The following is a 25915-nucleotide window of genomic DNA, read 5'->3' on the forward strand; positions in this document are numbered from 1 at the left end:
CAGACTCAATGAGTCAGGAGAATAAGGAGGGCAATGTTTACAGGCAGCTTTACTCACCACTCTGGAATAAGAGACATGCATTGATTACATGATTTAAGCAGCTGTAACTCTGCAGCTCCTCCAGAGTTACAGGTGCCTCTTAGTCAGTTTAACTGGATGGCCCGAGTCCTCTGAAAGACTTTTACAGGTGGGATATTTTTGTTTTTTTGTTTCTGATCTATATAATGTGTTTCTAGAACTTCAGGCTTTCTTTCACATATTTAAATGCCATCATCATGGCTCACATTACCTGCTGTTTGTCTTGCTGGGCTCAGACCAATTAGACAGCACTCAAACCTCTGGGATCGCTTTATAATCAGGCTCAAGATAATCCATAAAAAGACCTCTCCATTATCATCACTGTAATATTATCAGTTAATACAAAATATCCAGTTTCAATCATTTAATCTGTTACACAAGTTTAAGAATAGTCTTCAAAATATTCCAAAAAAAGTCGAAAACAAATCACTAGACTTTGTTTCCTGGATGGGAAACGAAATGCTCCAAACTTCAAAGTCCAGTGGTTTGTTATTTGCTTTTTTTTTTGATTCACTATGGCCTGGATGAGTGAGAAGCTCCACCCCTACAGAAACAATTCATTATACTTTACACTCTCAGAAATTATTCCATTCCACAAAGATATCTGCCTCTGCACAAAAGCTTTTCTTTTAAACTCCAGATTTTTCGCATTGTGGGAGAATAAAGGGATTTTCTATTCTGTTCTATTTTAAGATCATCAGACATCAGCATCCCCCCAGCTAAACTATAAACAAATTTCCAACTGGATGTGCCTATATATTTATATTTACTGTACTTCTTAGTATTTTAGATTCACTGTAATGTGTTTTTAAATGTGTGTCCCTGCTTTGGAAGAAGCCATAGCTAACTCTGGTTTACACTGTCCATGGTAAATAAACTAATACACTAAACTAAGCCACACTACAGCTGAGTTTATACTAACATTACATTATTATTAACACAGACTCCTGATTACACCTGATTAGTTTTATTAAATGAAGCTTCAAACAGAGCTAAAAAGAAACATTTGTCAGGTTTTTATTTGAAAAAAATTCCCTTACCGGCCTTATCCTTACTTAGAAACTTACTTAGAAAAGAACTTTAAAAACGGTTGTAGTAGAACACCTACTGCTTCTAGAAGCATTTCAAATAACACTTTTTAACCAGGCATCCTGACCAAGACCTGCAGGAAGCAGAGATTCAGTAAAGCTTTAACTTCCTCAATCAGGGCAGCTAATTAATGAGACGGGCCATGCAGATATTTCATCAGCTGTCTGATTCCAAACAGATCCATAAACTCACCAGATTATCCAGCATCCTCATCAGGGACTCAAACTCCAGCTCCCCGATCTTCCACTTGTACTGCCCAGACATGTTGACGGCTGCAGCATTAGCCACAGCAAAAACTCTGGATTTATACTTCTCAGGATCCAGCACTATGAGGTTGTCCACCCCTCCAGCACACGAGATAGCATTCACCTGAAAACCATAAAGATTGGAAAGAAATTAGCTTCTGTTATCGACTGATGTCTGTCGCTTAGATCATACGCTGAACTGGAACTGAGCTTATTTTTGCATGAGGGAAGGATGTGATTCAACACAACTAAAGATGCGATTGTACAGAATCTGAGAGGAAAGCAGCTCAGCAGATACACAGCTCGACATACAGCGAACTCATCCCAGGGGATTTATTTGTAGAATTTAAGCCAGGCTTTGCAAGATGGATTAATGTTTTTCTTTTTCCTGACAGGGTGAGAGTCATTTGGGAGATTTGGTGTGGCATATTAGAGAACAAGGGGAGGAAGGGCAAAACATAAACACACACACACCCACACACACATATATATAACTGAGTGGACGGCCGCGCAATTCCCGCTCTGGAGGATGTTCTCTCATCCGCTCCGCTGCTCAAAGTTGCGCCAGGACGCTCCGCTCAAAAACCGTTCCGAGCTCACCCAAATTTTCCTGCCGCTCCGGCGAAATCATTCCACACTCGCTCAAATTTTGAGGAGAAGGAATTTTCTGACATTTTTCCTTTCATGTTATTATGCCAGGGCCCTGAGGCACACAGCGTTTGATTTAATGATATGACCGATAAATGTGTATCGTCTTACTTAACTGGCTGGTAAATTATCGCACTGTTTCCCAGCTGTGAACGTAACACCTCGCTCCATTCATGTTGCCCCGTGTTTCCTATTTAATTATTAATTTATGTTACTAGACTACATTCAAAAAGGTCACTTCGCATCCCATTGAAAATGAGATAATGGCGTATAATGCAATGCATTCTATTTTCAAAAACAGGCTCTTACCACAAGGATCATGCTATGTAAACCCACTCTGTATTAAGTATAGTTAGTGTATGTTTTTATGATACTTTATCCCACTTTTTAATCAAACTATATCCAATCCTCCTCTCCGCGATAAAGTTGAAACATATTACAGATATATAACACAGATTATATATAACACAGGTTATATATAACACAGGTTATAGGCACAGACTGCAACATAGGCATTAGCCTAGGTTTTAAGTCAAACATGAATTTAAATAAAGTCGGAGCGAATTGTAACGGAGCAAAAACCTCCCTCCAGGTTTTGAATTGAAAACCGCTGTGCGCTCCACCATATTTCTTTCGCTCTGAGGTATGTATGTGTATATATATATATATATATATATATATATATATATATATATATATATATATATATATATATATATATATATATATATATATATATATATATATATCTCTGTGCATGCGGTGGATGGTTGGATTGATGGATGGGTGGATGATTTGTTACATAAAAACCCCAAACTTTTATTCAGTGTAATTAAAACCATGCTTTGCTTTCCTTCCATTTTACAGCTATGCCCCACTCTGTCTCAGTCTATTGCATAAATACACCAATAAAACACGTTTAAGTTTGTGGTTGTAGCATGGCTTGATGTAAAAAACCCACATCAGACTGTCCCTCCCTTCATGAAACTCCTAATAGTCTAATTATAAGACTGTGTTTTGCCAACATTGTCCGCATGGCAAGAGATTATGAGCGTACTGAGTGTTTTTACAAGAGTCTGAGTGGGACAATATGAAAGCAGCTGGTGGGAGATTAGATTTGCTGGGAAAGCTGCCGTCCTGCTGGTCAGCTGAATGTATAGGGAGGCAGAGGGGAGCTGGGAATGTTATGCAGGCTCCGTGGCCAACAGCGCATACCTGGATTTCGCAGGCGTACTGGGCATTGTAGATGTAGTGAAAGGCCTCTTCGATGGTCTCCCCCAGAGCGACTACGCCGTGATTTCTCAGCACCAAAATCTACAGCAGACACAGAAACCATTAAGAACAAACAGTTGGATTTGTTTGTGTAGCATGGTTTAGTTAAGAAAGACAAATGATGAATGAACTCAAACACAGAGGATACTCCCACAGGATGCAACACCGCTTCCTATTTCAAGCGCACTCCACCCTGATAACTGCCTCTTTATTTTCTTAACTTCAAGCCCCAGATATAGAACTTCCTTTACTGCAGATATTTTTAAAACCACTTGAGATCCTGCACACGTTTTGACCAAATAATCAAATGGATGAGAACTACCCAACCTTTGCTGTTGGACCAAGGGCTTTCTGCAGCTCTCTGCGCTCCTCCTGGTCATCCAGGCAGCCCTGGTAGTTGTAATAAGCAATATCTCCCAAGATCAATGCCTCCTGGGAAATAGGTAAAATGCCACACTTCATAGAGGACACCTGAATTGGAGGAGAAAAGAGAAAAGTGGACACAGAAGATTAGGAGCTGAATTGTTCTAGAGCCCCTCTATCAGTGCACTTTCTTCTTGTAAAGAATTACTGTCTTTCAGTCAAGTCTTTATGTTTGTGCTAAAACAGGAGCAGAAGAGTCCAACAGGTGGTAGCTTTAAGGACACACAAAGAAAGATGAAATGTTCACTTACAGCCGCCGTGGCGGGAGTGTGCACATGTACAATGCAGCGGATGTCCGGTCGCATGGAGTAGATGGCAGCATGCGGGCTGAAACCGGCCGAATCGATCCGCAGGTTTGTGGAGCCTTGCTCGATCACATCCCCGATGATGTTCACCTTCACCTGAGAGGATAAGGACAACGAGAAGGTCAGTGGATCTGGTCCTGAGAATCAGATCTGGGTCCCCATGTGGGGATATTTTAAATGGAATTACACATTAAACCCGACTTCCAAGGCTCTGTTGTTTTTCTACTGTCAGTTGCACCAATAGAGAGACAGTTAATGAGCTTTTAGAGGGAAATATGAATAAATCAGAGCATATTAAAATGTGCAAAGTTTGTAAAACTGTCAACAAACCATGCATATCTTAGAAAGATGCTGCAAAAAAGACTATAGTGAATGCTGCAGCTCCCTGTCAGTATCATGTGACTTGCTCTACAGGTGAGAGGTGTCCCGAAGGAAGCACAATATTACAGTGTTTTAGGACAAGATGCATTACAGTGAAGCAGTTTAAACAGAAATAAACAGTAACAAACAATGAGGGTTACATGCTAGCATTAACCGAGCATTGAGGTTGTTAATATTTTCAGCCTAAACCTATTTTAGCTGTAGAAACACATCACATAGGGACGAATAATGATTTCAAATTATTCATATTTCTATTATTGGTTCAAGAATTAAAAAGAGCTTTTAGAGAGAGAAACTCTTTGTTTTTTTTTCCATATTTATGAAAAAAATACAAAACATAGAGAAACTACTTGCAGAAAAAAAACACACTTATGAATCATGAGCATCACTCTTTTATAGAATTTCTAAGCAGATATCACCCAGACTCACCCAGAAGCACTGATATAACCACCTTTATTATTATTTCTCATTTTTGTTCATGTGTTCTGAGTCACAGCTAAAGGGATATACTGACTCCGAAATATATGATTAAACAAAATAAAAAAAGTATTTTTTTATATCAAAATTTCACAGGAAAGGTCTCTTGGGCAGTCGTGGGTGAGCGGTTAGGGTGTCAGACTTGGATCCCAAAGGTTACCGGTTTGACTCCTGACCCGCCAGGTTGGTGGGGGGAGTAATTAACCAGCGCTCTCCCCCATCCTACTCCATGACTGAGGTACCCTGAGCATGGTACCGTCCCGCCACACTGCTCCCTTGGGGCGCCATTGAGGGCTGCCCCCTTGCACGGGTGAGGCATAAATGCAATTTCATGGTGTGCAGTGTTCACTTGTGTGTGCTGTGTCACAATGACAATGGGAGTTGGAGGAGTTTCCCAAAGGGCTTTCACTTTCACTTGCTGCAAAATAAATAAATAATAAAACCTTTGAGCATGATAAACATTACTTAGTGGGATAAACTGGACAAAATTCTAGCAATGCAGACCATCAAGTATCAGACTGTCAAAATCAGAGCAATGGATGTACACACTGGGCTATCTCTAGTAGTATGGTTTCTATTAATCCAAATATATTCACTGCAATCCTATGAATCTGTTAAAGGAGATATAATGTAGGCAATATAAACATCCTGCTACATCTCCTAAGGGAAAAGCAGAGGGTCTAAAGGAATAAATGTAGGGGAAGCATTTTAAAATCAAAACATGCCCACATAACGGATACAAAACCGGATCCATCCCCTTAACGAGGGGATCAATCTAACTGCCCGGCATAAATCAAAATTAAAAAGCATAAGAGAGAAATTACATTATCTGCCCCTCTAGAGGAAAGGAGTCGGAAAAGTGCCGCGTAAACTAATATAGTCAGGGAGTGGACATGGTGTCCTTTGCATGAACAACTTTATTACCAGTCAATTAGGAGTTATTAGATTACCTGACGGAGGAGATTTAAAGGGAAAGGTAGAGCTGGGAGGCCTGGGGGAAGTGAGTCAGCATGAAGACAAACCGAGAAGCAAACAGCTGAACCTGAAGCAGGAGCAATAACAGACCTGATTCTAGCTGTCACCGTAAAAAACAGGCTAAAAAAACCTGAAGCTCTGCTTTGCCTGCAGGCATTTACATAGAAGTAACCACGTTTCTATGATATAATCCAGAACCGCAGCCGGTTTTCTATTTCACAAAGTCCTGCAGCACAGGAGAAGCCATTTATCATGTAGGCAGATGTGAACACATTCACAAACATAGTCAGGGTGGTGCAGCAAAGAGGATGTGCTGGATATAATAGTGCAGAATCTGTGGTTGAAGGAGCGCGACCCTGAGCCAAAAAGCAATATGTGTCATATTCTCTGATTTCTGCAAAGAAAAACTCTATAAAGTGCTTTAAACTAGATAAAGTACTAAGTACAAAAGAAAACAACCGAACCTCCTTGTCAGAGAAACGCTGTTATCGGTTTGCTTTTTTCTCTATTTCTCTCCTCCATTTATTTACCAATGTTAGTGCCTTTCATATAAATTAGTCCATGTCAGTAAACATTTACAGTAAACAGCTTTATGACCTCATGAAGTTACAGTTTGTTCCAGCAGGACCTCCGACCTAAACAATATGACGCCAAACCCAAACTTGTCTTCAAGCCCCTAGGGAGCATAGATTAGGAAAACCAAAGCAGATATAAGATGATTATTGTTGAGGTCAATGAACCAGTGTTGTCAGAATGAGCCTCAAACCGTAATCATCACAAAATAAATGTGAATAAACGTCATCATGTCCTTTGAAGTGGATGTTTTATTTGATTAAGACTATAGTAAATGTTTCTGAAATGATTAATCGCCGATTCCTGACCAGCTAAAAACCATCAACACAATAATTTCTGTGTAAATGCAAACTTTTGCCTTTATTATTCTCTCATAATAACTTAGATCCTAAATTAGACATGAGTACTTTCACCTGGAGATGATGTTCTCTGTTGCTTTGGGTCTTTCCAATAGGACTAGATCTCCGTTGTGTTCATTTTCAATCATCTCGTCGTCCATGCTACTATGCTAACGCCACCGCCACCAAGCTGCAATGATTTGCCACGAATGAATACCGGCGAATCTGTCGATTCATCTTGTAGTGGTGCGTCAAATGCAACGTAGATTCCCATCCAATTAGATTGAATTTGGTATTGATGACGTGAAAAATAATAACGGTAACTCCATTGAAATGATTCAAAACTAAAGTAACGAGCCAATTTTTAAAAATGTAAGGAGTAGAAAGTACAGATATTTGTGTAAAAATGTAAGGAGTAGAAGTAAAAAGTCGCCATAAAAAAAAGTAGTAAAGTAAAGTAAAAATATCAGAAAAATCTACTTGAGTACAGTAACGAAGTATTTGTACTTCGTTACTTCCCATCTCTGGTTGTTGGACATAAACAGGAAGAAAGGCTAAAAAACATGACAACGGACATTTTTAGAAAGAACCTGAACCAGCTGGGAGTTAAAGAGGACGATAAAACACTGTGTTCAGGCTAGACTTAATCATGGGTTTTAAACACTCAACAACTCAACTTACAGAAGGGTAGAGACTGGGTTAAAAATATAAAAACCTCAATTATACATGGCTGAAAACATCCACATTAATATTTTAAATAAAAATGTATAAAATGGGCTGCATGGGGGAAGGTCCTCGGTTTGAATCCCCTTCTGGGGTCCTTGGCTTGGAGTTAGTAAGTCTCCAGAATCATATATGGGTTCTCTCCAGTTACTCTGGCTTCCACAAACAAACCAAAAACCTGCCTGGAAGGTTAATTAGTATTTCTCTTTGCAGGTAAAGTGTGTTTAATGGCAATGGTGGCTTTTTAACATGCTAGAGATTTTGTTTATAGTTTCCCAAAGAGCTGCTTTCACCTACAGTGCCTAAAGAGGAACAAAAAGTGTCATGGGTGGTGCTGCTTTCATTTTCACATCATGTTTTTTTTTAAACTGATGAACATTTTTCCTAAGAATCCCATTGTTTTTCTAAGCAAGGCAAAAGTGCTGGATAATTTTTATCAGCCAGCTGACAGGCAGTGTGTGGCAGCAACTGTTTTAATGCAGCTGGAGGAGTTCGTTTTATAAAGATAAAATGTGTGGTTCTGGCTTGCTAACGCACGTCAGTACCCAGTGTTTAAAATATAAAAAAACATGGGACAGAACATTCTTTAAAAATTCTAAATAATCCAGCCAAGGTCAGGGTTTCTGACTGGATTCCCACCTATTTTCTCTCTGTCTGAAAGCTGTGCTGATCTGGGCAGAGGCGGATCCCGCCCTTCTCTCTGACACCCATCTGACCCTGATGCAAGCTCCACAGTCTTTATTACGGATCACTTCCTCTTAATCAGCCTGCATGCTTCTCCTACTCAACCACAGAGCTAGAGACCTCAATGCATCAAAACAGTGAAAGAGGGAGGAGATTAGAGGGAAAAAATGAAGACAATAATACAAAGGCAGCAATACAGAGTTGAAATGAGAAATCTGATAGAGCTACACCTCATTATTTAACCCCAACTTCTTTAATCAGTCGCCTTCACACTCACACACGTTACTGCAAATCTGAAGTTAATACGAATATGGCTTTTATGCTCAAACATTTTAAAATGACAACTTTCATATTTACTTCTAGTTCTGCACAATATAAGCAGATTACTCATACTAGATGAAGCTCCTAAAAATGGCAATGATGCTACGGATCCAATAAACTCAACTTCCTTCAACTTCTGTCTTTATCGCTATGGAATCCCCCCCCAGAGCTTTTCTACGCAGCAATTTTATATCAGATGTGAGCATTTTAAGTCCATCCAATGGGTCAGATGTGTTGTCAGAGTGCAGATCCTACATTCCTGGCACTGAAATATCGTAACTTACAGTACTGATTGCATGCAAGTAGTACTTTGCAACTGTAATATCCTGCAGATTTATACTGAAAAGATCTCTGTGACACGACATGTAAGGCAGGGAAATTTGCTTCACATTTTAAAGCAAAGAAAAAGAAAATGGTACATAAAGAGAAAGGATGGAAGGAAAGAAGCAAGGGAAACTACAAGGAAAGAAAAAAACGAAGGAAGGACACAAGGAAAGGAAGGGAGGGAACATGTAAGGAAGAAATGAGGTAAGAAAGAAGGAAAACAAAGGAAGAAGATTTGGACCCAGAAGTAGAAAAATAATTCTGAAATATGTTTTTTTCCATACTTCCATCCTTTTCCTAATCAAAACAAAACACCGAAATAAAATTCTAAACTTTCCATGATTATCCCGGCTGTATAAAACTGCATTTTACCAGAAAAAAAGAAGAAAGACGAAAAGCTAAAGTTCTGTTTTCTCAGCCAATAAAAAGGTTTTGTGTTCAGCGCCTGCAGTAGAAACTACAACAAAGATTGTAATCATTGTTTGCCAACCTGTCCTGCAGGTCACACAGAGAAGATAAATATAGAGGTTGAGGGCAGCGACACATAGACCTTTGTTAGCAAGCAAAAGATAATCCTTCTTTTCGGAGTGTAGTGAAAAAAGCTCTAATAAAGGACTGAATACACCCATGAAGCTTTTCAGTTAATAAAAAAATACGGAGAAATAATTAAAGCAGATCATTTTACACTTGACTACTTTTCACTCAGATGTTTGAGATAAAAACACGGACGTGCTGCATTCATTGAACCAAAACTAAAGTTAAACTACCCTCTTCCTGTTTGTAGTACCTGCTGACAGACATAAAAAAACAAGCTACTTCTCCACTAATGTCAACAGATAGTGAAACCCATAATAAAAGATTAATATCAGGTTTAATGGACCTTTTTCAGTCTGCAGAATCAAATAAAAGAAATAAAAGCATAAAGTGTCAGGTAGCCTGAATGTGCCGATGTTTCTTACCAGGTTGGATGCAGAAGCTTCAGCGAATGACAGACCTCTGGGGATGATGAGAATGTGGTCTTGTTCTTTACTCACTCGGCCCTAAGTGGAAATGAGAAGGTCATGTTTAAAAATTTTTTTTTTATATCATTCCTTAAGAAAAAAAAAAAACCCCAATGTCCTCCTAAAAATCATCATCTATAATACTGAGCCATCTATAGGACAGTCATGGGGAGTTTTAAATCACTGGTAGCTAAGGGCTGTATGTGAGCCCTGATTTTTTTAATTAGCAAATTATCTTCATTTAAATTTTTATATATATATATATATATATTTGGATTTTAGTGTAATTAAACTTAAAGGTATAGATGACAACATTTTATTTCCGGTTGCATCATCTAAATAAGCGGTCCTCCTAATTGTCAATCATTCTGGTGATATGTTTACGTAGGGCCATCCTATGTGCTCATTCTGTTATCTATGGAAGCAAATCGTTACCATATTTAAAATGAAAAAGTATTTTCAGAAATGCTTTTTCATTTTAAGAATGTGGCTGTATTGTTTGACTAGTAAATTAAATTAGTAATCAATAATCCTGTTCGCATTTTCAATTTCTTCTTTAACACTGCTCATCCTTTTACTTAATTAAAATGAAAAAGAAAAAGACAGTTGAGATTTATTTTTCAAAATGCACCCGAGCAAATACATACCAAAATTCAATTTGAAATGTAAATCTTAAAATGTAAAGGCATTTCCAGAAATCCTTTTTTCATTTTAAGAACGTGGCTGCATTGTTTAACTCATAAATGAAATTACCGTAGTAATCAATCATCGTAATCAATCCTATTTGCATTTGCATTTTTTTCTTTAAGACTGCACATTTTATGCCATAATCAAAGAGAAAACACAGCAGACATTGCTTTTTCGTTTTCGTGGTCTGCCAGCAAAGTACTGTCCATAACACAAAAACGAAAAAACATTCTGAGCGGCGGGGGCAGCAGAGTATCATCAACAGCTGCTCTTCCTCAGGTCCTTGCTGACCGGGTTACCCATGTTGTTCGGTAGGGGGCGGTGTGCGTTTGCATTGCAATACATTGTAAGCCTGCCGGCGGGAAACTGGTTGAATTGCCGGATCTGACTATCGGGACATACTGAACGACCACAATGACCAAAAGCACTTGCTCTAAAGCAGCAGTAGCCTCCCTCTGTAGCTCTGCCACTTTTTTTTCTACGCAGGCACACTTTCAGGCGTAAATCTGTAGTGAGCTATGGTTTCAGACAGTCATTGAAGGATTAGGGCCACTGAAAAAAAAAAGTTAACTGATTTTTAAATTTTATTTCAGTATAACATGGGGAAAAAAGTCAGAATTCTGACTTTAATCTCAGAATTCTGACTTTAATCTCAGAATTCTGACTTTTTTCTCAGAATTCTGTCAGAATTCTGAGATGATCCAAGTTAAACTGAAATAAAATTTAAAAATCAGTTAACTTTTTTTTTTCCTTCAGTGGCCCTAATCCTCTTCCGTACCCTTGAAAATGGCAGAGGATCGTAAGAGAACAAGTGTCTACTAAGTTTATGAGAAGAAAAGAAAGGCCTCAGAAAAGGAAGATATTTTCCAGAATGCTTTGCAGGGAGACTTCTCCTTGCAAGGCATTATGGGATTTCCTGTCACAGCGGCCTCCTGTCGCCATAGGTTGTCGCTTCCCGACAGTTGTGAATAATAACAAAGATGCCGCAGGCATTGCACAGTGAAGGAGGAGACGAAGCTACGTGACCAACTGGGAGCAAAAAGTAGTGATCGTCTGTCCGAACGGTCAGTTAACTGGGCTCGTGCTTTTGCAGGCGTTTAAAATGACTGAAAAGCTTTAAAATGTTAGTCTAACAGCATAATAATGTTGAAATTAAAAGCTAGAATTTATTTTCAGCACATTTGTTCAGCTGGGGGGTGGAGGTGGTTATGTTAAGAAATAATTGTTGTTGGTATTTAATATTGGCTTATGTATAAATTTGATCAAATAAATGCAACTGGACATTTGTTTATGTTTCTATTGTATCATGTTTTTCCACCAGATTTTTTTGTGTTGATTGAAACTTTATAGAAACTTCAAATAAACAATAAGAGAAATTCTCTCTCCTCTGAGTACATAAATGATGAAACTGAGGCCTATATCTAGCAGAAATCAGCCACCAGTCTTGACGAATAAGGGCGCACATCAATTTTGTCAGATGGCACAGACAGCAGGAAGACTAAATCGCCCTCTTGGAGACCTGCACCATAGCTCTGCATGTCCAGGTCACCCAATGTTAATAACAATCACAAACCCTGTACTAATCCCTGAATTACGGCGGTCCACCCACTTCCACAGCCACAGGTGTGCAGCACCAAGGTATGCAGACTGCTTCTACCAGCAGTTAAAATGCTTCTAATGTGTGCAGATTATGAACAAAGGGAGAATTTTATGGCAATGTGGTGAAAATATTCACCAACAGCCTAATTACATGAAAAAACATGGTTTGCATTTTCACAAGCTCATTTATGCAATAAATTCAGTAATTACTCAGTCGCCTCTGCAACCACTGAATCTGTGCAACACATCTGTTCTCCTCACAGCCAGATGTGACTTTGTTCTATGGTTGTGTAAAACAACAACTCCAATTTGTCAATGGTTGACTCAAAACAACTTCACTGAGCTAAAGTACGAGTCATCTTTGCCTGGTAGGGCAGAAACGCCTCACCAAAAGCCTCAGGTATCACTGCGTGCTTTACAGTCTCTGCTCGCGTCATGTCAGTAAGAGGACCACGACTAATCAGAGCGATGTCAAAGGATACTAACTAGTGTTGGGTGCGGAGGTCATCAAATTTCTGGAGATACAGTAGTGCAGAAGCATTGGAGATCTTTCTGCAAGGAAACACATCAGGTTGGCAGCATGTTTGCAGGATCCTCTTAGTTCAGGGGAAGGGAAGTCCTAATGCTGTAGCATACCGACATGTTCACGGACGTTTGATAATCCAAACTTTGCTTGGCTCATTGCTATTTCATGACTGTTATCCAGTGTGCATTATAAGGTCAATAAACTTGTGGATGATAAGGTTTGGTGTGTAGGAACCTGACTGGCCTGTACAGGGTCCTCAGTTTAAAACCTCAAAACAGAGGAAGCTTCAGGCCACACCCTCCCATCCAACACCAGTGTGTGAACTCACAAATAAGAAAAGGGTTAGAAACTTATTTCCTAAGGCCCCGTCCACACCAAGTCAAAACGAACACGAAACGCTAATATTTTCCAGAACGTTTGTCGTAAAGACGGAGACGTAAAATAAATGTGATCGTCCACACGAATGCATGAAAACCCTGCAAAATGTATGCCAGGCCTGTAAGTGGCGACGAAATGTTGGGCATGCGCACTAATATTTATACATGGTTGCCCTGCGGGTCCATTTTCGTGGTTCAGTCAAATTCAGGTGCTGAACTATGTTGTCGATATTGCTCTGTTCTTCCTGGAGATATTCCAGAAGAAGAAGATTCTGTTGTAAGCCCGACAGCAGGGTGAGTAGCATGAGCAGCAACCATTCAACACAGTACGGCGCCATTGTTGTTGTGATACTGTGTCGCGCATGCGTGTTTAGAGGCGACGCTATGACGCATGCGTGTAAAAAAAAAAATGCGGTTAGAGCTTAAAGATGGAAACGCGAAAACGGCGTTTCAAAATCTTCCCACTCTGAAGGCTTAATAAAAAAAAGATCGTTTACAGACCCCCGAAACGCCGGCTTCGTATGGATGACAGGCTGGTTTGGTGAAAAATTTGTGCGTTTAGGCCAGGGTTTGGCTTCGTGTGGACGGGGCCTTAGTCTTGTGGTTTAGACCCTGTGGATGTTATGGGGCAAAGGATGCAACAGCCTCAACCATATGAATTAGGAAAGGGGGCCTAGTGGTTTGGGCATTGCGCTTGGAATCCTGAGGTTCTGATTTTGAGCCCCATTCCCACAGACTGCCACTCTATGTCCCTGAGCAAGACCCTTAAACCCACACTGCTCTCCAGGCGCCACACAATGGCAGCCCAGGTTATATGCAGAGGTAAATTTCTCCAATGTGAGATCAATAAAGTTAAATTATTATTAAAAGTGAGTTTGTTCAACTATACAGCACTGCAAAAAATTAGAAATCAAAGTGAGACTTGAAATAAGAGAATTTTCTTGATTTCAGCAGGTAAGACAGTTTGCAAATGGAACAAGATGATTTACTTTTAAAGTAAAAAAAAAATGTTATTTTAAGTGGATAATATCTAATTATCTTATTTTAAGTGCAAAATCACCCATTTATGGGATAATATGTTTATTATCAGAAAGTTTTATTTCCTTTTAGCTCTGTTTTTGGTGTGTGGAATTGTACTGGAGACATTTAAACTCTGGCATAGTGAAAGACTGGTCTTACTGTGATGTAGGAGTTGGCGAAGTGGGCCCAGCTGAACAGGTCCACCAGTCTGTAGAGGCTGGCCAGTTTACAGCGCGTCAGCTTCTCGCCTTTCACCATAGAGGAGCATTCCACCCCATACAGGTCATTAATGGGAGTCACCATCCCCAGACCTACAGGATCACAGTTAAACCAGAGAAGGGGGAAAGAAAATGAAGGTTATTGATGCCGGTTGAGCAGATGGGATAGTTTTAGTAAGAAAAATGAACTTCACTCAGGGACAAACCCCTCTAAAAACATCTGGATTTTTATCATCTGACCCATATGGCTCCACGCTGGAACCCTAAATTACTCTGTGATGTTATTCAACCCCAGCCCCTCCTCGCCCGTCAATCTGAGTATCTGTTAAGGAGGATCTAAAATGAACTGCTACATTGCCTTTGACGTCTAATTCTGCATTAGTTGTGCATTCCTCTGCTCTGATTGGAAACAGACTTCACATATGGACTCTTGGACAAAACTCACAGAGGATCTAAACCCGGTGAAGTATTCCCAGCTCTTCCGGAGTCTGGAGTTTGGCTGTCTAAGAGCATGAATGCCCTCAAGCGTACAAAGGATATGGATCTCTTCTCTCCCAATACTGACACTGTGACATTTTTCCTTTTGTTTTTTTTGAAGCTGTTCCAAAGTGGTTCCTCTGTGGGCAGCAACAGCTTGTTCTTGTAAAGCCTTATGTCTGGTTCCCCTGGGTAACGGACCAAAGCGCAACAAGCACTTACTGAGAGGAGACGTGTTGAAGCCGGCCACTGAGCTGGCCATGAAGAAGTCTGCGATCTGCCTGAGGGCCAGCAGTCCGGTCGGGTTGTTCCCTTTTCTCTGCTGCTCATGGATCAGACACTCCAGCTCCTCTTTGAAAGCCTTACAGACAAAAAGAGATGAGGTGAAAAAAAGCTGTGAGAACAGAAATCTGTAGCAAAACACTGATTTATCCTTTAAACTGGCCAGCCTGGCTAGTTTCTACAGATTTAAAAAGGGTTTTAAGACATTTAATTTCACAATTCCCTAATTCTCCTAAATAAAAAAATAAAAAATAAATAAATAAATTCCCTAAATTATGACCATGAAAACAGACTGGGATTTTTGGAGAAAGGCAGAGCATTATTTTACAGATTTGTTTATAACTGGTTATATTAGACCAGCTTATTACACAACCTGAAACTGTTCAACTCACATAATTTTAGGATTTTTGTGTTGTTGTTTTTTTATACAGGCAAAAATCTTGAAATTACATGTTTTACCTTTAGGAACATTGGCACCTTTATGTCATTTCTATAGAAAAGAAAACTTTAACCAAATGATTGCAACAAATATAATTTTCATATGGGACTTGGTATATGAAAGCACCTGATCTGAATTGGACTGGTATAACAACATAAAGACGTTGATCAGGACCTATACTGCATCCTTAAAAAAATAAGAAAGTTTACTCAGCAGAGAAATAAAAAGATCTAGAAAACGGCCAAGAGAACACATGGAGAGGACCACTATCATCAGCAAGAAGATAGACTGAAGCAGAGACACGGAGAAAGAAGCCGTGTCAACAGGAGGAACTGAGGACGACTGACGAAGATGCGTTAATCATAGATTAGAAATCCTCCATGGGTGTCAATCTGACTCCCCCCTTGAAGGATCAGGATTGGCTGCCCCAGAGCAAGACGTGTTGGGATTGGTTGTGCAGTTATCTCCCTCTTCTTGGTTGTGATTGGCTTTGTGGCATGAGTATGTGTGTTTCCTGTTAATCCTCATGTTCAGGCCACGGTTATCTGATCAGTTCAGGGACAGCATATACTATGCTGCATTCTAGCAGCGCCTTATGTAAGAGTGGAGAAACAAACATAGCTGATGATTTTAATGTTACTTTTATTAAATGTGAAATATAGGTTCAAAGAGCAGTTATGAGACATGTCTGGAAATGTGAAGATCAAAGCTAGACATGCCTCCAAAGCTCAGACTGCAGAGGTAACGTGAAAATACAACATCAGATACTTTATGTCCAGGGAATCTCTAGGCAACTTCCAGGGAGGGGCACCAGCCTTTGTTTACCTGCTAATGTCATTAAAGCTGTGACCGGTGCAGAGGATTATCCAACTAGATCGCAAGGCAAACACACAGGGCTATGGTAATATCTGACAATCTGGGAGGTTAAGATGCACAGAAATGCTTTTAAATGGTTACATTTTCATGACGACAATTTCCTAATCGCTGTTTTTAAAAGTAGAAAACCCAATCATATCTACAGCGTATCTAAAATTCAAATTCAAAGGAAACAGGTATCTGGATTTGCTTCTTCAGTAAAAACCAAGAGTGTGATGTTAAAAAAAAAATGCAGCGATTTTGTCTTTTTGGCTCATAAACATTTGACATAATATCTAAAACAAGGCAAAGTCTTTAGATCGGATTGATGATGTCATCAAGGCTTATTGGAGATATTCCCATTAGTGTTTCTTTTTTAAAATAATGCATCCCTTTTGAAACTCAGACAGCTATTACCCTGTTTGCTGCCTCTGATAAAGATGTGTAAAAAGGGCGGAAAATCTATTTGCTATTGCATTGGTATAATCACTATGGGATGGGGACGTCCCATGCTAGGAAAAATCCCTGAAGGAATCACCATTGGTACCCCTGGAGGTTAAAATGTTTTATTTGACCACGTTTTTTTGATCCTTGCCCCTTATGACTGTTATAAAATGCTCTAACAAAGTTAAAGGAGCCTTCAGCAAAAGATTTTATCCCACTTTGTCTCCGTTACACACAAATCCACCTGGATTGTTTTTTTTTATTTCTATGAAAACTCAGAAAACTTTATACATTTACATTTTGTGATAGTAAGATGGACAGTTATTTTTTTCTTATGCCAACCACCATTCTAATAGAATCAATTGAGACCTGTTGAGGTGGTTAAAAGTGAAGGGACTGTATCGATTGAATCTAGGCCTGCAACTAATGATTATTTTACAAATTGTATAATCTGTCGATAATTTTTTCGACTAACCGAATAATAAAAATAATCAGATAGCCAAAGGTTCATTAAAGAAGATGTTTTACAATATTAAACGACGTGAAACTAAAAAATATCCACTCGAGGAGTTCTGGATAGAGCATATTTACACATGAAAACCTTTTTTTAATCTTAAATGAAAAATGTTTTAATATTTTTATTGCAATTTTGCTATAATTACTGCTCTAAGTGGGTCACTCTGTCAGCTTAAGTGTTTTAGTGTGTCTACGATCACATTAACGATAAATCGATTACTATTAGTTGACTATTATTTCAATAATCGAATAATCACGATTAATCTGATTAATTGTTTCAGCCCTAGTTACATCATATTTGTACCCCAGAAAAAAGGGTAATGTTTGGCTGTATTTCTTCTAAAGGGAGGGTAACAATAATCATGACAATTTTATAAAGACTTAAGAGAGGTTATGTTATTGAAATTCATGATCACTTCAGGGTTTTTTTTAGTTCTTTTTATTTAACACACATTCACTAAAAGGCACCATTAGTAACTGTCTCTGTATTTGGATAGCTCCTCTAAGCTCCAAGTAAACTCAGGCCTGCTCATAAACAAACATTCAAAATCCTATTTTACTGAAAGTGTTTTCAGAATCGGGGTGGATGGTACTATTGGGCTCCATTAAACAAAAAAACAAAAAAAAAAGATTTCCATCTAAACTGTGTTTCAAAAATTTTTGCTTTGCTTGTCTACAGACACTAACTTAAGCTGAAATCACTTTGTTTCTGCTCTTGTTTAATGTTGGTGGAGTTAGGCTCAACATTTATTCAGGTTTTCACCAGCTGGGCCTCCACCTACCCATTAAAATTCCAGGGTATCATTTGGAAACAGCCCAGCTGCAAGAGGGTTCTCTGCTGCTACACTTTAGAGTACTTAGTAGAACAAAATGAGGAATATAAAGACGTTTTATGGTAACCATGCCTAACTATCAGATGCAAGGAGCAATTGGTGTAAATTAACAGACTAAAACTGAGTCATAATAAACAACTTGTGGAGAAAGGCTGAATAGAAGAGAGAGACATCAATAAAGAAAACTAAACAGAAAACCATGTTTCCACACATTATACCTTTTATTAGTCATAATTTTACAGCTAAATCAAGGTCAGGCCTGCAAGTAATGAACTCAATAACCTTTTCTAATTAATAAACATAATCTAAGCTTAGCGAAACCAGAGCTTTCTAACAAAATCTACACTCTTCTATTTTGAGTCTGTTGCCGAGTGAAGACCAGTCGAAACTAACCATCAGTGTGAAGAAGGAAAGATGCAATAATCAGTTTAAAATGTCTAGGATGACAATTAAAAAAAGATCTGCAGTTCTTTTAGGCAGTGGAAAAAAACAAGACTTTCAGTCAATACCATGAAGGCTGTCTCTGCTGCATTACTTTATAAATTTAAACCAGCTGTTTACATACCCTAAATATATAAACAATTCTATCTTTCACTGTCGCAATAACTTAAGACATGAGATCTGTTTTAGATTATTGAGATTGCAAAAGTATTTCTAGCTTCTTAATGACATAATAATGACAGAATTACTTCATTTACTTATATTTTCTAAGAGTTTGGTAGAAATGCCTTTAAGCTGTTTGACACCAATGCTTTGCTTCCTTCCTCAAGCTTTTCTGAATAGTTTGCTGTGTGATCATTGCCAGCATCCATTTTAACAACAATTTTTACCCAAATTAATGTCTTGAAATGTGACCTCAACATTTCAATATTATGTTCCTTTCTCATAATATCCCCTATTTTGTCAGGTGCATCAGTCACACCTGCAGCAGGAAACACAATAAAAATGCTACTGCAACAACATGCTGCAGCAACTCCAACAACCAGCATATTCAAACTGTAATCAGATTTTTATTTATGCTGCTTTTGAAGTAAGGTCCTCCACCTAACCCTCACTTCCAGCCCATGTCTATATAGAACTACTTTCATTGTACATAGGACACAATTTTATCAACTTTACCTTTTCTGTGTCTTTTTCTTCTGCTAAAATGTCAGTTTGCCATGGTCAGTTTTCCTTTTGAGTTTTCATTGGTTTTATTTCCATTTTGTGTTGCTTTCTGGTTGCATTTGATATTGTATTTCTTGTTTACCCCCTTGTGTCAGTCTCTTCCCCCTAGCTCTCTTCTAGATTCTTCCATCCACACCTGCTCCTCATCGGCTAATTAGTCCAGTCTTTATTCAGTCTCCCATTTATTCTCCTCTTGTGCAGTTTCTCTTTGCTGGTTTGCTCCTCATGCTTGTTTTACCCGAGGTCTCCTGGTTCTTTTGGTTTTCTGTATTTTGCTTTAGGACTTTTTCTTCTGTTGCCCTTTGGATCTGCATTAAATCCTCAAGAATCCACCTCAGCTTCCGTCTCTGTGTTTGGGTCCTCTAAAAACCTCCACACATCCTGACATAAAAAACAATCCTCTCTAGGAACATGTATTCCTTCTGAACAATATGAAGGCAGGACACCCCTTTGTGGTTTATAAATGGCACCTTTGGGTATCAGGATATTGTATCCAGCAGTAGAATAGACCTGTGCAGGTCCACATTTATCTTCTACATATCTATGTTGATGTCTTTTCACTTTCCTAGGATATCAAACAGGGAAGCATTGTGTTAGAGGGGTGGGCTCACTCCACAGGATACTACCAATTTACCCACATACTTTGTGAATTAGCCAATCAGAAGCCTTCACATCTGAGAGCTGAATTTTAACAGTAAAGAAAAAGCAATTCTCTAGAAATTGCCATTATTCCTAAGTTAGCTAATTAAAATACACCCTTTCTGTAAAAATAAAAAAAGATTTAAAAAATCTATAGTACGGTCTGACCTAGGATCCAGTAATTAAAGAAGTTCTGTTTGAAGAAAACAGGCCAGAAAGGTTTCTTGTGTGCCAAATATTAAATTGTTGCCCTTGTTTTATCTAATAATTCATGCAACCGATGACATGCACCCAAAAGAGCTCCATGTGAGCACAGAAACACGTCTAACCCATTAACTCCCCCCTTTTCTCTTCCTCCATCCCTCCAGTAAACCCATGAGTAAGCTCCATTAATGTACCACCAACAGAGACGGCTCTCTGGTTTTATGCCTCTGTGGGCGTGTTTTTGTAAGAAACAGAGCAGCCCAACCGTGACAGGACACATACAGTCCCAGATCACTGCTGCTTCTGAACACCAGCCAGACATTCCTCAGTCCCTGGTGGCCAGGTTGCCGTGGTAGTTGGTTGGTTGCGGATGTCGAACTTTTTTTTAACATTTTGTTTGCAGTTTTTGTTGCTGACTGAGTATTTTAGAGATGAATGTAAAACGATCTACAACAACAACTTGTTGCTTCTTATCAGAGAAGCAAGGTTTTTTTTCGATAGTCTGCGCTGGAGAGTTCTGACTGTTATAATCTGCCAGTATGTTTTACTCCGTTTGCTTCTGCAATTTGATAACTCCACACCGTTAAACTGGTTTTGCAAAGGAGTAGGGCAATTCCATTTCAATAGCTTTTTAAACCTACATGTTCAACTTGACAGCAAGGATTTGCATAAAAGTAGACTGTAAATACAGCTTCATTTGATTTATTCCAACAACATTGGGTCTGCTAGGAGAACTGGAGCGCATATCTGGGCTTTGGTAGCTGACAAAGAATATAAAAGTGAAACAAGAGCTTTGAGTTAACCATTTGAAGTTGAACCAAGACAATGAGCTGAACGGTTGAAAACCATTAAATGGAGCTAAATGCAACAAAGGCACTGTTTTTCCTAACAGAGACCAATTTCATATTACATTAAAATAAAGCATCTAGATCAAGAAATTAATTTAAAAGGTGAAAATAATATTATATAAAGATTAAACTGAACAGAATGCATATATACATTTATTTGCAAGAATTAATGCAGCACGGCATGTCATTATACTGATAAGCCTGTAGTTCATTTTGGTATTCAATAGGGCTGCAACTAACATTTATTTTGCAAACCGATTAATCTGCTGATTATTTTTCCGATAAAGCGATTTATAATTGGATAGTCAAAGGTCCCTTAAAGAAGATTTTTTGCAAATTTTAACCAGGTGAAACTAAAACTTTTCCACTTGAGCAGTTTTGGATAGAGCATATTGAAAGATTATTATTTTTTTTTTTCTTAAATGCAAAATGGTTACATTTTATTTTATTTTTTACAATTTTGTATGATAACTGCTCTAAGCGGGTCGCTCTGTCAGCTAAAGACGTGTTAGAGTCTGTATACCCCAGTTAAGGATCAATCGATTGGTAAATTAGTTGACGATTATTTCAATAATCGATTAATCATGATTAATCCGATTCATTGTTTCAGTTCCAGTATTCAGGAAATTAGCAGCTTTCAGTTTGCCTACATTTGTCGAGCTGTTTTCTTTCCTCTTCCTGTAGAAAACAACCCACAGACTGACGTTCCTCAGGTCCTTTTCCTTTCCCAGCAAACCTATTTCTTTCCCCAAACCTTCCATTAATATCCTTGAATCTTTTCATCTGCAACGCCAGCATATAATAAAGAGATGAAAGAGACAACATGAGGCTTAATCTCCTTCTGGATGGTAAAATTATCTCTCATTCACAGAAATTTGTCATTTAGAATAAAAATAATTGTTTTTGGTGAGTTTTTACGTCTATGCACCATATTAGAGATGAGTGATGCTGTTCTAGTTAAGACACAACTATACTTCAGAATGAACCGAATCTAAGAAAGAAATGCCCATTTTCTCTTATGCACCAAGTTAACTTTTAACTTTTATCATCTTACAGCCCTACCGATCAGAAACCATGTGAGGCGCCATGACAAGACATGTCAAGCACCATTTAAAGTGGCAGCCATCTGCTCCCTGATATGTGCGTGTGAGTTCTCGGGAAGCTTATGGCAGCAGGGATTTGATTCCTCTCAATGAAACGGATTAATCCTTGAACATGTAGCGGATCGTATCGTTAATATTTCAGACGACACCCACCCCAGCCCACACACACTTCTGCAGCAGTGAAAACAACATCACATGGCAGCTGGGATTTTCAGCTGCTGTGGTGTGTTTGGAGAAGCCTTTCATCACATCTGCTTCTTTCACATCAAAAACAGGAAATCAGATTCAGTTACTTTATTACAGCAAATAAGACAAATATCAGATGCACTGCCAGAGTCGAATTACAGGCTGAAACACAATATGGAGGAGCTATGTAACCTGATGTAGATTCACAGGAAACATATTGTTCTTTCAAAATAAAAGAAGCATTAAATCAGCAGTTTGTCAGGTGCTTCACCATATTGATGCCTTTAGGTGAAGTGAAACCTGATTTGCTCTGAATGGCTGTTCTGTTGGCTCATTCAAAACCTTTAACACTCCCAATTGCACTACTTCGCCCTTTTGAGTCTAGGTGACACTCAAACTATTCCACATCATCCTTATGGAGAAAAAAATTGTGTTACTTTTCTCAACTTTCCTGAAATGAAGCCAGCCTGACACGTCTCTGCTTGCGTCTTCAACAAAAGCTGTGTGACTTTCAATAGTTTCAGCATGAAATCATCCTCACTGTCTTCATGTTGAAGGATGTTTTTTATAGTTTTATTTTAAAATACCCTAAAACTGGTTATCTTAAAAAAAAAACAAAAAAACAACAAAACGTGGCTGATTTAGAACTAAGACGGTTTAATATAGGCCAGACTTTGACTGTATGATAAAATTAAGCATAAATATCAATGTTTTCTTTTTAGTATTAGTATATCTATAACAACATTGAAACAGAGGTTGACTTATTTACTTAAAGTGGTCATAGAATGATTATACAGGGTATTTGATACTGGTCCTTAAGGTCTCTGAATAGGGTGTGTAACATTGGTTGGGCTGAAAATGGCATATTTTCTGTTCTATGAGCCCTAATGCAAGCCTGGTTAAAAGAATGAAACAACACTGTGTCTTCCATTTATGGTATGCTCATGAATATTTAGATGAGCTCTGCGCTGATTGGTTGGTTTACAACAAGTGAAGCTGCTGAGGAAAAAGACGCATCATAGCAACAAGCACTCATTCACTGAAACATCCCTTTTTCCCGGACATGTCCTACTTTTCATACCTAAAAAAATGTCCGGGATTTTGGTCAACTATAGTGCAGCAGAACCGAGCCGTGAGCTCCCAGCGGGGGACGTAGCGGGGGATGTAGCGACCGAACCCGACCCGGTGACGGTAGCCTGGACACAGGCGGCCCCTGTGATCCCAGCAGGGATAGAGCGTGACGGAATATCGATGGATGGATGGTGTTTTATTTCAACTCTAAAATATACAAATTGAATGAACAAATACTTAAACTAGTATTGTTTTCTAAAAAATATGAAAGATGCACAGAAAATCATACCTTATTTCACCAATTGATGTTATATCGGGTGTTTTATAGAAGAATTGCTTAAACAACACCAGGAACAAACAAAATGTAGACTCGGCTTTGTATTTTATGACCCTTTTAATAAAGCAAAAGCAGGTAATTTCCACAAGTGCAACATTTTATCATCATATTGCAATATCACTATAGATTTCAATATTTTTCTACTTTATATGTTTATCAGAACATATTGATCATTTGGTTATTTTGGTATCCATGTTGTTTGGGGTTTGAGTCAGGCCATGTCTTTCACTGTTACTGCCTCAACTGCCGCACAGCACAGCACTTTATACCAGAGTGGCGGTACAGAGGTAGCCCATTTTCCCTCACTGCTTTTAGTAAAAATGAAGAAACATAAATGTGCAACGCAGAAACAAAGAGTAGCTAAAGTTGAGGATGAGCGATGAAATACAGGTTTGTTTACAAAACAGGCAGCTTCTTTTTCTACAACTCAGTCCCATGTGATTGAATGCCTGGTGCATGTATACACATGTCATGATCATTTTATTTAGTTTCCATTTAAACAAGGATTTTTAATTTCTGATCAACTGAGATTAAGATCACTTGGGGGAAATTTTGTAAATGTAACTTTTATAAGCCCTGCAGAATTCCCAATGATACAGACATTCAAGCATAAAACATTTTCCTAGTCCACCTGAAAGAACACAATGACCTGGATTTTTATTATCTTCCAAACTTGGAAAGAAAAACTGATGACAGCAACTGCAGACTCCAAATCAGAGAAGAGAGACAGAAAAGAGAAATAAGCCTCGACAAGGACTCACATTGCAGCTATGTCCTAAAAGACAAACAGTTTGAGGGCAGATCAGGCCTATAATTTCAGACACTGTCTCCCCAGTTATATAAGCACAGTGCTGCTCCTTCAAGCCTCCAACGTGACAGTGTTAGAAAGAGGAGAATCGATCTTCCCATTTCATTAGGGAGTGCGTCAGTGAAACTGCCCAAAGACTGCAGCTGCTACATCTGACGACTCTCTTTGCCCTTTCACAGTGCACTTGTTAACCTTTACAGAAAACAAAAAGACAAAAATGAATCACTAGTGGGATTATTTAAGGTTTCATTATTAATTACAACATCATATAATTGTCAGCGTTTATCCTTGAAATGGTTGTGAAGTGCTGGTGCATATCTACAGTAGCCATTGATGAGACGCAGGTTGGTCTAGACTCTAGACCGGTTCTTGGATCGAGTTAAAGGCACACTATGCAACATTTTTCAGTTAATTAATGTGTTCCATAATGTTTTGGATGATTAAATGAGTCATTTCAGGTTGAACAAAAGGTATTTTCGACCGCCCTGGTGGTCTGTGGGGGAAATACCGCACTTGCAATTGCAGGAGCCCTCGGCCCACACCCACAGGCTCAGAAGTCTCGCGAGAGTCGGTCTTGCTTTACGGCGAGAACTGCTACACGCCCCCAGTTAAAAACATGCTCGTTGCTAGCACAGTGGCAATCTTTGTGCAGTTATCATGGCGGAACCAGCGTGAAAACAGCGAAAGCCCATGTCGGAGCAGGCAAGAAGGAGGAAAAGGGCTCCGGACAGAGAGAGGAGTCGTACACGGGTGAACATCGGGCAAGCTTTTTCCGAATGGTGAGAGCTAAAATAAAAAGAAGGCTGCAAGGCTGACGCGGACCTCGCGTTTCTGCTGATGCGATTGTAAGTAACATTGGAATGGTTTCTCTCTCTCTGTGTGCATGTTCATACTTTCACTGTGTTAGTCATTCGTTGCGTTTGCCTGTCTGCTGAGCTCAAAACAACCGCGCCTGGCTTGACGGAGAAACCAGGAGAAGAGCTGTGCATATTTACGACAGTACACTTTTACTTTCGACCTCTGGGGGGAGCCTCGCTGGAAAATCAACACCAGTTGCATAGTATACCTTTAAGGATCTTAATTTAACTCAAAGATTGTAAAATGTAGCTGGTGACCTAAATAAATATTAGCCTGGGTGCCATTCCGAACTTAGTCCCGCCCACAACATTCGAGGTGGGGAAGTTCGGTCTGGCATTGCTCAATAGTAGCGCGAGTATGCTCGCACAATATCTGGCGGGCCAATCAAATTGTCAGGGTGGGCTTTATACGATGATGGACAGATGATCAACAGTAACGTAATCAACCATGTCACCAAAGTGCGCTTGGGTGACAACAACAATGGCTGCCGCTGGAGAGCTGAGGTGTGTAGATTCTGCTATTAGCAAATTAATTTTAAAAGAGGAACAGAGAAACGCGATCAAG

The 25915-nt window shown here is 39.0% G+C and overlaps 1 protein-coding gene across 7 annotated transcripts in view; it reads right to left on the reverse strand.

Annotated features, from left to right (window-relative positions):
* The window catches only part of add3a (adducin 3 (gamma) a), a 151353-nt gene that overhangs the window by 15953 nt on the left and 109485 nt on the right, over nt 1-25915 (reverse strand). For all 7 annotated transcript variants that reach the window (XM_038291293.1, XM_038291285.1, XM_038291276.1 and 4 more), the window contains 7 exons: nt 14984-15122; nt 14226-14377; nt 9816-9896; nt 4007-4156; nt 3660-3803; nt 3276-3374; nt 1360-1536 (listed from right to left, as the gene is read on the reverse strand). In XM_038291293.1, the coding sequence (XP_038147221.1) occupies nt 1360-1536; nt 3276-3374; nt 3660-3803; nt 4007-4156; nt 9816-9896; nt 14226-14377; nt 14984-15122 (942 nt within the window). The remainder of the gene's footprint in view (nt 1-1359; nt 1537-3275; nt 3375-3659; nt 3804-4006; nt 4157-9815; nt 9897-14225; nt 14378-14983; nt 15123-25915) is intronic.

The sequence above is a fragment of the Cyprinodon tularosa genome, unplaced genomic scaffold (assembly GCF_016077235.1).
Source record: "Cyprinodon tularosa strain WSP-4 unplaced genomic scaffold, ASM1607723v1 ctg108, whole genome shotgun sequence".
Taxonomy (NCBI): domain Eukaryota; kingdom Metazoa; phylum Chordata; class Actinopteri; order Cyprinodontiformes; family Cyprinodontidae; genus Cyprinodon; species Cyprinodon tularosa.